The sequence below is a fragment of the Pseudorasbora parva genome, chromosome 20, assembly GCF_024679245.1.
Source record: "Pseudorasbora parva isolate DD20220531a chromosome 20, ASM2467924v1, whole genome shotgun sequence".
Lineage (NCBI taxonomy): Eukaryota > Metazoa > Chordata > Actinopteri > Cypriniformes > Gobionidae > Pseudorasbora > Pseudorasbora parva.
Window position 1 is genome coordinate 38,005,005 of NC_090191.1, and position 14,733 is coordinate 38,019,737.

General features: G+C 40.0%; 1 protein-coding gene and 1 long non-coding RNA gene across 2 annotated transcripts in view; one reads left to right on the forward strand and one right to left on the reverse strand.

Annotated features, from left to right (window-relative positions):
• Positions 1 to 14,010, reverse strand: hcfc2 (host cell factor C2). Its single transcript, XM_067427012.1, has 16 exons — positions 13,757 to 14,010; positions 13,328 to 13,476; positions 9,701 to 9,861; positions 9,410 to 9,618; positions 9,229 to 9,313; positions 8,218 to 8,324; positions 7,899 to 8,126; positions 7,616 to 7,819; positions 5,141 to 5,196; positions 4,979 to 5,045; positions 4,778 to 4,822; positions 4,656 to 4,687; positions 4,414 to 4,554; positions 4,142 to 4,327; positions 3,778 to 4,069; positions 1 to 1,791 (listed from the first exon to the last, which is right to left on the reverse strand). The coding sequence occupies exons 1-16, from the start codon at positions 13,914 to 13,916 to the stop codon at positions 1,712 to 1,714; spliced, it is 2,202 nt and encodes a 733-aa protein (XP_067283113.1). The 5' UTR covers positions 13,917 to 14,010; the 3' UTR covers positions 1 to 1,711.
• Positions 13,358 to 14,733, forward strand: part of LOC137048747 (uncharacterized) — a 16,755-nt gene continuing 15,379 nt past the window's right edge. Inside the window, exon 1 of the long non-coding RNA XR_010899509.1 lies at positions 13,358 to 13,488. This is a non-coding gene — a long non-coding RNA (uncharacterized lncRNA). The remainder of the gene's footprint in view (positions 13,489 to 14,733) is intronic.

The following is a 14,733-nucleotide window of genomic DNA, read 5'->3' on the forward strand; positions in this document are numbered from 1 at the left end:
TACTTTCTCATATGTTTATTTTGCCATCAAGAAAGGGCACTAGGTGTTCCCGAGAATGCACAAATAGGAAGTGAATGCATACATGAAGAATGAAGACATAAAAATGTTTTTAAAAACTGTTTCAAATGTTAATACTCTGTAGTTTTCTAGGTTAGTGAAATGCTAATGGACCAGATAAAATCTATAATCACTATTGTACTGCATAAGCACTTGTATAATGGGATATTTAAAAGCCCCCAAAAGATTGATCATACTAATTGCACTTAGTAAATGAAGTAGATGTGTTACTATGTAATTCACTAATGCACTAAATATTTATACACCCAAATTGCTGAACTATTTTTTTGGTAAAATGTAGGTTTGACATGTTCTAGTGCCTGTTTTTGTTCGACATTAACATTTTAATGGTCAATACATCTGCAAGCCTTCTTTCAAAGCATGTTTTTGTCTTACCCTGATTTACTATGGTAAGCCTATTAAGTGTTTATATTTTAGACCCGTCAGTGTAGTTTTTGGGGGAAATTGCATACATGTCACTCGCCCGTGTATCTCTCGTAATCTCCGTAAATAGAGTAAAGTTACTTTGATGCGTGTAAGGTGTGGGAGTGGCAGAGGTTAGTTGACCAAATGAGTGTGAGAGGCTGAAATGGAGCAGCTAAATCTCTAACCTCTGGGGAATCACCCATTTAAACGAACACACAACAGAGGAGAGTGCTGACAAAAAGAGCATGCGACAGAGCTCGTAATAAAACTAGAATCAACATTGGCTTGGCTTTTGGGAGATGGTGAAAACTGAGGGATTTGAAATGTAAAAGTGGCATTAAGGAGTTGGCATTTCTAATAATCAACACTTGAGTAAGGTATTTTATTGAACAGATTTAGGCTCTCTAACAGAGTTTACTGCATTATCTATTCGTGAAGGGTAATTTTATTATGGGTTGTTGTAGCACTGTGCTGGAATTTGTTTTCAAGGCTACATAAACGTCTTCAACTAGTCAGCTTGAGATCCTCTTCATCTAAACTGTGTATATCTCTTAAGGTTGGTAGTGATTGTTTAATAAGCAGTATAATAACCATAGTCATCTGCATCATCACGAAGAGCCCAAGCAAAACCGAAACAATGTTCTTCCACAATGCATGCAGTTTTGTCATTTAACTGCTAGAGGGCAGTAACATAGTGTACCTTTAAATTGCACTGTATTTAAGTATAGTGATAAAGCAAGGGGAAATGTTTCCTCCAGTTACGCAATACAATTAAGAATTGGATGGCTTTTTGTAATAAAAGGAGGGGAAAAACAGCTCTGGTGGAGCTATTTATGTTCAGACTACTAGCCATTATGCAGTTCTTAAATACACGGGCCTCTTTTAAGAAACGTACAAAATGCCTTTTAATACATGGGGAAGAAGCTCAATTTCCACTAAGGGGCGATCAGATCTCAAAAACCAGGTTAGGTACTTGTGGAGAGAGGAAAAAAAGGTTTGCCTGTGGCTACAACAATTTAATAAAACTATATTTATGAACTCAGTATAAAAAAATGTACATGACTTTACAGTGATAACGACCCAGCAGGGGTTTTGTTATACTAAAACCTAAATCTTAGAGTGTTGAAAACTTTCCGTCTTCAAATGGGCTATATTAAAATGCCTTTGTGTAATGATGAAGAGTAAAATGCAGTCCTGAAGTATTAGAGCTTTGGCAGCCGGTGAGTGTTCATCTGCTGGTGGTGTCGGGCTCTGCTGCCGGAGCACTGGAGTCTGTCTGCGTCACTGAGGATTTCAGTTTACTCGCATCTGTAGGATGACACATTCAGCTGTTAGCACTTTACTGTATGTTGCATTTGATATACTGATATTATATTAATAGTTTAATCAGCAAGATGATCAACTTTTGAACAGTGATTTAAATGTTGAATCAGTCGCAAATTTGAAGAGAAATCTTACTTGACCAATAAACATCACCAATGCCATAGTAAAGGTGAGTTGGCTCACTAATATTTCTTTAAACTTTTTTTGATAGTTCATGCCGTTTAAACACCATAATTTCTGCTTTTTTACAGGACACCTTTACTTGCAACATTTCTTAATGTGCCCCTCTTGTGTTTTTTTAGTTACTTTTCATGCTTTTAGTTACTTTTTAGTTAATGTAGCCGTTTGTGAATTTAAAAGCTCTGCAAAGTTTTAAAGATCAAAGTGCAAATTAAAATCATTGTCTCCTAAAAGAAAGATTCGAACTGCCGAAACGAGCCATCAGTAATTCCAGTCAGAGTCCTGCACGGGTCCATTTTTGGAGACCCGCCCCCGCCCGTACCCGCAAGGTTTAGCACCAGATCCAACCCGTGACCCGTGAAAATATCAAAATTAAATCCGTACCCGCCCAGACCCGTTAATATTTGGCCCGTTACCCGACCCGTACCCGCGATAAATCACACACGCTAAAACATTCAAATTAAAATGCTTTATTTTTTATCCTGCACCTCTCTCAACATCAACCGCGTCATGAGTGGGCTAATGAAACAGGCAAAAGTGCCTTTAAAGACTCATTGTCAACTGATATAGCTAACGTTACTCCACTCACCAACTTTACTTTTACTTCATCCATTGCTACTCCTGCAACGCTCGCTCCATCTGCATCAACAAAAGTTTCAATGTCGCAGTGGTGGTTACGTGATGGGTCAAATGGCATATCGTTGTTGCGTGTGTGTGTAATGGTAATTTGGACATAGAAATTGTAATAGCCTACAATATGTTCGATGGGGGAAGGAGGAGTCGGGAACCGGCGAACATTTAAAAGACTTTAACCAAACAAAACAAAGTAACGTGGGCAGCCTCTCATGCTCATGGACATCTGCCAAGCGCACACAATAAAACGTAAACACAACTCAACGTCAAATCCAGGTCTGGTGATCTCTCGTCCTTATATGTTTCCGAGCTCCCTCAGAGGACTCGAGACTGGTGAGGCTCGCAGGTGATGCTCATTCACAATCACGCCCTGGTCTCGCGCTCGCTCTCTCTCTCTCTCTCGTTCACTTTGCCACAGAAATATTGCATATTTTTCATCCGCGCTACTACCCACCCGCACACAGTTAATTATCCGCCCGCATCCCCGCCCGTGAATTTTATAAATGTCACAATCCACCCGTTTTAGCCACTTTTATGCGGGTACCCGCGGATAACCGCGGGTACCCGACCCGTTGCAGGACTCTGATTCCAGTCTCACTTTCTGTTACATACCTATGTAACAAATTTGCATAATTCCAGTCTATGGTCTTCATAGGCTGGCTGCCCGTGAACAATGTCTAATTTGCCTAAATCAGTTGTGTTGTCGACATGTCAAGATGTTTTTAGTGCTGCAAATTCACTTTGTATGAACCATAGATGTGGTTTATATTATTGAGTATACAAGTGCTGAGGAAACTCCAGAGATCAGAGTAGGCTCTCGGAAATTAGGGGTTTAGAGAGACTTAATCTTTGAACAACCGTATTCAGACTATTTGAGAAATGAGGTGATGTGCAGTGTATTAGAAAATTAAATTTTTTTTTTGTTTTACCGTGGTTACCTATTGCAGGAGACCTCCGAAACAAAATTAGTAATCTTTAAATAAGCATAATAGAGGCACAATAGGGAAATCTAAACTGAATTAGTTTAGTTATGCATTTCATGGCTGTGATTTAAAACCAAGTGCTATTTCGTAATTCTATAGGAAACTCATCAACATGCAAGTCATGCCATGTGATGAGGACACACTCATGAGTCAAAGCTTCAGAGCTCTTGCACACCTTGCAGCCAGCGGATCTGAGTGGCCGGACCGTAGCCCTGTTCGTTCTTGGCAGCGATTCGGAAGACGACGGCGGGCCGTGCCGAGCAGTCGATGTGTGCGTTGTTCAGCTGGGCTTCGCTGACTGTGCATGAAGTCTTGGTGCCGCGGTAGATTCGGATGAAGGCCAGCTCGCCGGGTCGCTCCACGCTGTTCCCTCGACTTTTCCTCACAGCCAGATACATTGAATACTCCAATATCTTCCCGGACAGAGAGGTGGGAGGCTCCCAGGTGATGTGCACAGAGTCAGTATCCTAAAAATACGACAGCATCTAAACAACTTGAACACAAAATGCTTTTGTCACCCCTTAGAAGATTGATTGTACCTTGGTGATTTTCACAGCAGACGGTGCCCCAGGAAATCCAGGCTGGCAGGTTTTAAACTCGCTGACGGGACTGAAGTCGCCCAGGCCACGGCTGTTCATTCCAGCCACCCTGAACTTATATGTGACTCCTGAGGCCAATTCCTGTTTCTCTTGGCCCGTAAAACTATGAGGACCCGGCAACTTCCACTGTCATACAGAAAACGCCGGTGACGTAAGACACAATGACACAAAACTGGAAACCGTTACATTGGGCGTGGGTACGGCAGACAAACCTCACTGTCAGATGAGTTTCGGGCAGACAGGATCGATGCAAGGTCCCCATTCTCAGAAGGTAGGAAGTAGTGCGTAACCTCACAATACAGTGTTTTAAACACACCCACATCAAACCACACAGCATCCTTTGCCATCTCAGACTGTCAGGGAACAGGAAGGAAATGTGTGAATGTGTTTTTAGGAGCTTTATACGCATTATATGCTCAACAAGTACAGCAACGCACCACATGTAACACACTACCTGTTGGAATGGTATTGAGGAGATTTCTCGTTCTGTGAATGAGAATATAAACGGTAAGAGAGGAAACCTGTAGTAACAGCTTACCCATACAGTGAGTGTGTGCAGTGCACTATTCAGCTTACCAGCCTTACTCATGTCTGATGGCATCACGGAAACACCTTCTTGATCTTTGATCATGCATATTAAAAATACATTGTCAGGTATATTTACTTAAGTTAAAAAAAGTGCAACACACACAAAGGCCAAACACATTTGTTTGTTAAAAAAAAAAAAAAAAAAAAAAAAAAAACATTTTCTACCAGAAGCAGTTTTTGCTTTTCTACCTTTGTCCCCTGTTGCACGAATGTCTGCCCCGTCCTCACTCGTTCCTTTTGGCCTCAAAATGCTTTCCTGAATTGAGAGAGACAATCAGATTTAAAAAGACAAACCCTATAATGTCTTCATATGTAAAGATGTAAAGTCCACCAAAAAGGCAGAAATCTGACCTGTGATGAAGATTCTCTCTCTCCTTTAACTTTAACATCTGCACTTGGCTGGGAATCTAGACAGATGAAAAAAAGAAAAGAAAATTGATATAAATAAAATAAATAATATACACAGGGTTCTTGCATCTTTTCCAAAGTCAAATTCAAGCACTTTTTGAGGTGCATTTTTAAGCTTGTCCAGCACCTTACAGCTGTGGTAAATGACTTGTTTATCATCGCTTTAATCAGATGTTGCATATGCAAAACTCCATAGCATTGTCAGGGTATATACAGCAATCCTTAAGTTAAATTTACTACTTTTTAATACCTTTTTTACTACCTTCAGAATATTTTTTAAAACCATCACGACACTGAATTGCAAGTGTTAATCAGCGACCTTTCTATTATTTACACAGATTTTGACATATATAACAAACAAAAAAGAATAGATTTAGAATCGACACTAGGAGGAAATCTGTTATAAGTTATCATTCAGACACAGTAAAATACATCTCAACATTCACAAAAGTTGGTTGAGGAGAAGCATTACTGCACACACATTTGATTTCAATTAATAATTGGTAATTCAGCAATTAAATTATTTAGTGTTTTTTTCCCAACAACAAAACCTGAGCCAAATATTACATTTCTATAACTGTGATAAGTTGTTGAATTAAACAAAATACTAAAAACTAGTCAATCGATTAAAAACTTTAACTAGATTAATCACACATTTTTTCTGTGATTAATCGCAATAAAAAAAGTTTTTGTACGTTTTTAATATAATAATTTCACAGTTAATCAAATTAATGTAGAAACAACATAAAGACAGTATATTTTAAATACTTGTTTAAATGGCATCTTTTTATGAATGAAGGCCAGTATTACTGATATCAATACAGTTACTGATTTTTTTTTTTTACATTCATTATTAGGATTTCAAAAATATAACAGTTTTTAATTTAAGTAAACTTAAAACAATGCTAACATAAATCCATAATAAATGTCATGTTTATTCCTGCCCTTCCTGTCTTAACAGTAAGGAAATATACAGAAATTTAATACAGTTATCAAAGTTATATGTAGTCTGCACTGCATAAACTATAAATTAAATAGTTAATCCTTATTAAACCTACAAAAGTTATTTAGTCAAGCGCAGCGAGTCATTTTCTCTGTTCCCTTTGTTCTTTAACTTTACTGACAGGAAGCTTTATTGGCTGCGGTCCCTTTAAGAGCAGACAGACACGCGGATCTATGGATCGCGCCTCATTCTCTCACAACTCTTTGTTCATTTTAGACTATATATATACATTGTTTAAGATTGCTCTTATGAGGATAGTCGTTGAAGATATGCCTTGAAGCAAGTCTAAAATAAAACGTAAGCCAGCCACTTCTGTTGAGCGCGCTGTGCTCTGAGATGATGCCGAACGACCACTGAATATGACGTCAGCATCAAACATACGTTGAGACGGAGACGAAAGATCTTTGATTATGTGCCCAGATATGCTGAAGCCCATATTTAAACGAACTAACGCGAACGCAGATAGAATTTCAATATAATAGGACACCTGATAGTCTGAAAAAATAATACCTAATTTGGAAAGAAATAATACCTCTGAGGCCAAATTTAACACTTTTAATGGCCTTAAATTTGACAATTTTGATTTATCACTTTTTAATACTTTTTAAAACCCCGCGGACACCCTGATTGTTCAGATATTTTATTTTAAAATATACTTTGTAGTATCAATTACTAATTTAATAATATATTAAACAATTTAATAGAATATAAAGTGGTGTTGTGCAACTGAAATTTAAAAAATGTGATGAAACCAGCATTTCAAGCTCCCATTGGCCATTGTGTTCATGCGCTCAACATTTATGTCTGTGATTGACTACAATGATCAACGCTCCTTCAGCAGATAGATGCCGGCTTTCAAGCGATCCAGTGTATCTGTGTAATTCTTGCACTAACAGTAAGCCCCGCCTTCTTTGATTTGATTGGCCATCTCACTCATTCTGACAGTGACGAGTGCTGTTAGACCGCTGAGGCAGACCAACCTAAAAATGTAACATTGTACGTTTGTTATTCTAGCAACAAACAGAGTGGTGTATAATGGAGTACAGCAGAGCAGCATCAAGAATATAAATGTGGCCATTTCTAATTATTCGGGGGGATCCTTTCTTTACAGTTATATTATGTATCCATCTTAATTGTAAAGGTATCATTTTTATTTATATTTTATATATCAATATGTATAATTTTACATTTAAATAATATTTTATATTAATATTAAATAATATATATGCATATATGTGTGTGTGTGTAAAATGTAAAAAGTGTAAAAAATTGTTTTTCCATAAACATAATTGACAACACCTCAGTCACTGTATGTCAACCAGGGAGATACTTGGTGACATATTTAATAAATTGACTGAATTTGCAAAACAAAAATGTTCAAAACATCCCAGAATACCGAATGTTTAAGTTGATACCTTTTTGTATAGGTTCCTTTCTGTCTCCTGGGTCTGATGGAGGAGTTGTTGTGGACTGTGGTTCAACCGAAGCGGAATGAGGAGACGTGATGGGCTGCACTTGAAGCAAGTAACACTCTGCTGCAGGCAGGGGCCGCCAGGCGACATGGAGCATACTGATTGTGGACTTCACAAGAAACACCGCACCAGGAGTGGAAGGCCTCTCTACACACACAAATGTTCATTGAAATGTTCAAATGTGTACTTTTTGTTACTTAAATGTCTGCCAGCCTTTTTTTCTCACCTGTTTCCAGGTACCACAGATCTTTGCAGCAGACCTGGTAGTTATTGAACTTTTTGTATCCATCTCGCCCGCTCCAGACATATAAACGAGTGCCGACTGTAACTGCGCAGTGCCCGGCTCGTGCTTTCGGCCAGTGTGCGCTGCCCTCTTCCTGTTCGACCGACTGTACGCCCGAAGTCAATCCCTGCTGGTCTTCTTCCGGTGTCAGGTTATGCCATGTCAGTGTGTCTACAGTAAGTAAACCATACCAAGTGCCTATTATTGAGGCAATTTCTGAGATTATCTAGCTGCAGGATTATTTAAATATTCTTGATCATACCAAGGTTTAGTATGGAGAGTGAGTTGGTGCAGATCCACTTGACTCCATCAGCAGTGAGCGCCTCTTCTGCCTCTCCAACGGGAACCCATCCTCCAAACACATATAACCTACAATGAAGAACCAAGATACATATAGAAGCTATTCAGTTACCAAATCTAGACATTGGCATAGCCATTGTGACTGTATAACCATCTCTGAACGTCTTGACTTTGTTGAAAAGTGAATTTGAGAGAGGATTGGGACAACAGAGCTGTTCAGTCATGACACCAATATCTAGGCTAACCCAGGAGGCTAATGGGCTAATAGCGGTTGTGTTAACATTACTAGAGTCCCTTTCACACTGCGATTTCGGCAAATACACAGATAATGCGACCCGGCATTTGTTCCCGGGCCGCTAGATTTGGTCCATTCACACTGCCAGCGAAATACCGTAATATGTGCGCTTTCACACACAACGCTTAACGGTCCCGGGTCGAGTTGAAACGTGACATCCTGATGTGACGTATAATGGCGAGCGATCTCAGCTTCAGCGCGGATAGTAAGGAGCTCCGTGGTCTCGCGTTGTGTCCAGTTTGCGCACATTTCTGCTGGTTTCATTTTAGTTTCTTTTGTATACGAACACTCTCTGCGTTTAAAACACCGACGAGCTCTTCTGGCACTGCAGGGTTGTATTATTGAAAAAACAAGCTCTAGGAGTCGCACGATAACTACGTACACGTTGCGGCATTAGTTTCGGCTTTTGTTTACACAGCGCTTGTCCCGGGTCGAATCCCGCAATATTACTAGGTCCCCGACCCGGGTCGAATTCGGTAATCAATGCCAGGACGTGGTTGCTTTCACACAGAACGCGACCCGGCAATGTTCCGGGAATATTGCGGGTCCGACGTGCAGTGTGAAAGGGGCTTAGAAGAGCCTTGCATTTTGCCCTACAGTAGTCACATCCCAAATGCAAATTTTCAAACCATTGTGACATGAGCAAATCTAAGCAGAAAGAACCGGCTGTCCCATTACTTGTTTCCAATCACATTGGAGGTGTGCAGACTCCTGGGTAGTGGCGGTTCCCCTCTGGTTGGAGGCAATGACCAAGTCATAGTCTCTGAAATAATTAAGACATCAGCTTGAACCAAATTAACTAATATATAAATAGATACAGGCCATAGTCATTATTTAGTGATTATAAATAATGCCTTACCTATGTCTAGCTGCCATAAGTCATTCAGTCTGTGCCCACACATGCCCCCAAATATGTAGAGTTTTGGGGCACTGCCACCCTTGCCACAATACACCACAGAACTATGGGATTCTCTGGCCGACGGGCCTCCACCTTTAGTGTCAGGAATGCTCCAGCCTTTAACCCCAGATTGGGCCTGCAGCTCCAGCTCATAGAAGTCATCTAAATACCTGCATAGAGACAAAAATACAAATCAAACATCTTATGTGCTTTTGAGTTTGACATGAATTATTTGCATATTAATATGCACACCGTGGTATATTTCCATTTGGGTCTTCGCTGTCATTGGCCATTCCACCCAAAAGGTAGCACTTATTGGCATGAAGAGTGAAGCTGTGGCCAATTCGTGGGCATGGAGGTGATGCGTTCCTCGGTGGGCGGGGCTTCAGCTTCTTCCACAGCCATCGACTGGCCTGAGACAACATATTTGACATCAAGGCCCTTTCAAAAACCATGTACTACCAGCATAAACTATTAATGCTTTAAAGGTGCAGTAAGGGATTTCTTCTTCCTCACGCTGAGTATACATAATTTATCACAGATAAAGTAAAATAATGCAATATTTGTCAAAACACATGTTTCAGAGACATTATTGTAATGTAATACTTTATGTACTGCTTATTACAGCATCTGTTTGTACAGGAATAAAGTTCAACATATACTATCAATGAAGTTTTGTCTACGTTTTTTATCAGTTTTATTTGGATAAACATGACAGAATATAACATCGCAACCTCATGAAAATAGCTTTTACTGCTATAAAAAAAATAGTGGAACTGAAGGTGTCCGAATAAACACGAAACGTGATCTGTGTCATGAGGGAAATCCGGCCAATCGTGGAACAGCAGTATCGTCTTCAGAGCGCGAGAAGCTGTGCTGAATGAACCAGCCGGATACTCTCCAATCGCTCTAGTTGTACTTTGATGGCATATGTCACAGTCTGCACAGTCTCAAGTCGGACAAAATTTCTATACTGGAATTTCTATCGGAATATACTGATTCAAGTCAGCTGCCGATTGGTCTGTGCAGCACTGTATTATAGTGCTGCAACGACGTGTCGACGTCATCGATGACGTCGACTACGGAAATACGTCGACGTTCGTGAAATGCGTCGACGCGTCGTGTCAGACGTTCATCTCGCGTAATGTTGGCTTCTGCTCCTGGTTCTATCACAAAAACCAAGACCGCGAATATCAAAAGTATGGGAATACTTTAAACAGAGGCCAAACAGTGTTTCCCACACATAGACTAATTTGTGGCTGACTGCCACATAATCAATAACGGCCGCCACATTCGTCATTCATTCATTTTTACGCTATTTAAAAGACCCACGCATATTCGTTTAGCGAATTTCCTTAAAGGGGGGGTGAAACACTCAGTTTCAGTCAGTGTCATGTCAATCTTGAGTACCTATAGAGTAGCATTGCATCCTGCATATCTCCGAAAAGTCTTTAGTTTTTTAATAATTATATAAGAAAGATGCGCTGTTCCGAGTCTTTCCGAAAAAAGCCGAGCGGGTGGGGGCGTGTCGTGTGAGCGGAGCTAAATAATGACGTGTGCAGCAGCGCGCTGTGTGTTGAGTCGAGTGCGTCATCCCTAACAGCGGGAAAAAAACTGTATTCAAAATAAAAATATGGCTTTTAATCAGATACAGCCATACATCTATGATCCGGAATCAGACCCAGAGGCTGAAGTTGAACAGGAGCAGCAGCAAAAACGACTAGAGCAGGACGTCTGTATGTGGTAAGTTACAAGTTATACACTAACTATATAATATGCTTAGCGGCTTGTGTTATTTACATATTTATACTTGAATTATATCGTCGTATTTTTGTCTTTGAAGGTGTACATGTGGGAAGTGCAGTTGTGCACGTGTGTGTGTGTGTTTACGCGTGATTTGTGCAGACAGTAAGCGGACTAAAAAAAACACAGACATTTGAAGCAGTCTCACTCACCCTTCTAACGTTGGGACTGCTCCATCCTTCAGCATTAGGCGATTGGGAAAATCCGGCGTCGAGCTGGGCCTTGTTTATGAAACAGTCGGCACCGAAATGCAGCGAACAGATATAAACATTCGCGCAACTCAGTTGCTGATCCGGAAAAGCAAATTACATCCACTGTTGCCTTAACGCGGGGGTTTTGGGGAATCTGTGCAGGACTGTCTTGGTCTGGCAACCAAAAACGCACTTTTTTGGTGACATTGTTATGTGCACATCACCTGTCCAGCATCCTACAAGCCAGCGCTTTGATGGGCGTAGGCTGTTGCTTTCGCTCTCTCCCTCTCTCTCTCTCACGCGCTTCCTGTAGAATTGTCCGTAAGGCCCATACAAGGAAATTCCGCCCCCATTAACGTCAAAGGGGACGCATGATCTCAAAAAACTTGCCGAAACTTATGACTAACCGGAAGTAGTATTTTTGACAAAGAAATACTCCCATCAAACGTCCACCCACCTTTAAAACTTTGTCTATGTTTAGTATGGGATTCCAAGTCTTTAACAGTGTAAAAAGATCAGTATGCATGAAACAGCATTTCACCCCCCCTTTAAGTTCTCTCTCCGCCCTTTTGCGCGTCTCTTACTCACTCACACACACACGCGTTGCATTCGACCGTAAAACAAGGCAGCGCGCGGCGGCGGTCACGGCGCTCATATGATTCTAAACAAACCAGCGCGGTGTCAATCAATACAGACCAGTGTTTCCCAACCGGGATCCCGAGCAAAAGTTGCGGGGACGCACTTACACTTCGGTTCATCTCGCATCTGATGACGCATCTTTAATATGGGTTGTAACTTGAAAATAATGCTGTATGTATGTTTCTGTAGATGGATACACGCGCTGACTCCTCAGGTATACACTACAACAACAGCGATAATAAAAGAAAAACGTGGGCAAAACGGTCTCTCTTTGTAAACTTTATAAAACGCATGCGAGTGCTGCTGTACGTCCGAATATAAGCAGTCATTTTCACCGTCATCACCCCCGTGTAGCCAGGAGACTCGAATGAGAAGATCTGTCTCTATGCACTCGTCCCAAAGCGCGCAAATATTGAGTTATCTTTCAAATCCTGTGCTTAAACGGACAAACTCACAAAAAGTATGTCAAAATGTCATAGCCTTCTCTATGCCTTAAGTGAACTTTATACAGAAAATACGACGACTATCCGTGGGTCTTAAAGGGGCAGTAGCCTTCACTGCTTTCTGTTTAATGTCAAACAAAAGATAAAGACATCACTCACTGCTCCTGACTGCTTTTGTAAGTTTAATAAGGATTATTTTTTAAATTTTAAACAGTTATATGTGTGGTTATTTTACTTTTGATTACTTCATTCCATTTCTCTACCTAAAAACTAATGTTAGACCTACCTGAAAAGCATTGTTTATTTTATTCTCATCTTTGCTCAATAGTATTTATTTGTGCTGCTGCTTCTATTTAAGTTATCTGTTCTTATTTTCTTTATTTTCATTTGACAGTAGTCCTTTTTCCCCTGAACATAGCAAATACCGAACTGTACTGAAACGTGAACCTAAAACTGTGATACAAAGCGAACTGTGAGCAGTCTGTACTGTTACACCTCTAGCGTAACTTATGTGAGGGGGTGCCACAGAATTTTGAAAAATTTCAAAGGGTAAAAAATAAGTTGTTAGATTAGTCGACTAATCGAAAAAATAATCGTTAGATTAGTCGACAGAAAAAATAATCGTTAGTTGCAGCTCTACTGTATTAAGTATTTGTGTGAATTTGTGGGCGGAGCTATTAAGATGCTTTTGGATTTGGGGCGTGTTTGTTTTGGTGATTTCAAATATCAACAGCTTTTCTCAGAAATCGCTCACTGCACCTTTAATTTAGGTATGCCTACATTACGATGGCACACGTGCTCACCTGCAGTTCATAGAGACTGTTGGTATACTGGCCAAATTCAACCATCCCTCCAAACACCAGGATCCGCGTGCCTTCACAAGCGAAGCCATGAGCGGCACAACCTGGTGGGATATCACCTCTCACTGCCGGCAGGAACCACTGCTTGGTCACTGAAATATATGGTTTGTAACTTGCATTAATAAGTCAAGTTAATTAATTATATGAACTTATCAGCATTAAACATGAGTTGCATGGCATTTCTAACTGTTTTACCAAAATTTAGTTACAGTAATCCAGTGCATTCCATGCTGGTTATTTCATGCCATTTTAAATCACGTCTAACGTTATATGGTCTTATAAGGGAATATGCTTGCATGTCGTTGTCTTTATTAACAATGTATTCACTTTACTATGTAATAATATCGCAGTTGGTGTTTGTTTATGCCCTACCCGAGTTATAAACATGCAGATTGGTCGCTATTCCCTCGTTTCCACCTCCAAACACAACCACCAGCTCTCGTATGGCCACGGCCCGGTGCCCGTGCCTCGCCCTTGGAACCGGTCCAGCGTAAGACCGCACTCTTTTCCATAGGGGACCCTTGTTAATCATAATAGTTTATCGGTATTTTATCATATAGGTTTGATTTTGCACAATCGCATTGCACTAAAGGCTGACTACATGCAAACAGTTCGTAGCACTTCCCCGTGCGTGAAAACGTGCCTGTGATTGGCTTGACGTATATCATGTGATCAAAAGGCGGCGGACTCGCGACCAATCAGAGCTCTTTGTGGTTATTTGGCTCCTCCTATTTTAACACAAAATAAACCCCGGGGACAGTAAAATTACAGTAAAATAATAATAGTACGACAAATGCAAATCATGAGAGAATTTTTATTAAATAAATTGTAAAAATGCCCTTAATGCGTTTAAAATAGTCTACTATGATTGACACAAACAATAATTCTCCATAATAAGATAAACAATATTACATATTTAAATACAATATATCCTATATATGAATGACCTGTTGGCATTAAAACATATGTTTTTATTTTAAATAAGTTTTGTTTTTGTTTTTTTAAATCGAATAATTATTGTGAATGCGCAAACAGATATGATTTTTAAATGTGAACAATGCTGTGGTAGCTAACACTGTCCTTCCTGCAACTGTCCACTGTCCTTCCAAGAAGTTTTATAGTGTTCATGAACTGTTTTAGCTGTAAAATCTTAGGTGAACTCTAGAGGTCAGTAAAAGTCTATATGAGGATTTGGGGTTTTCGGAGGTATAGCAAATGAGGAGAAACGCTAGACGTTAGGTTTAGAGAAAAACCTAATGGCTGTTCCATGCTACTTACTTATATTAAATGTTATGAAAAATATGAAATAGGCCTACTACATGTTATAGACTACCTTCAGAATTAAAACA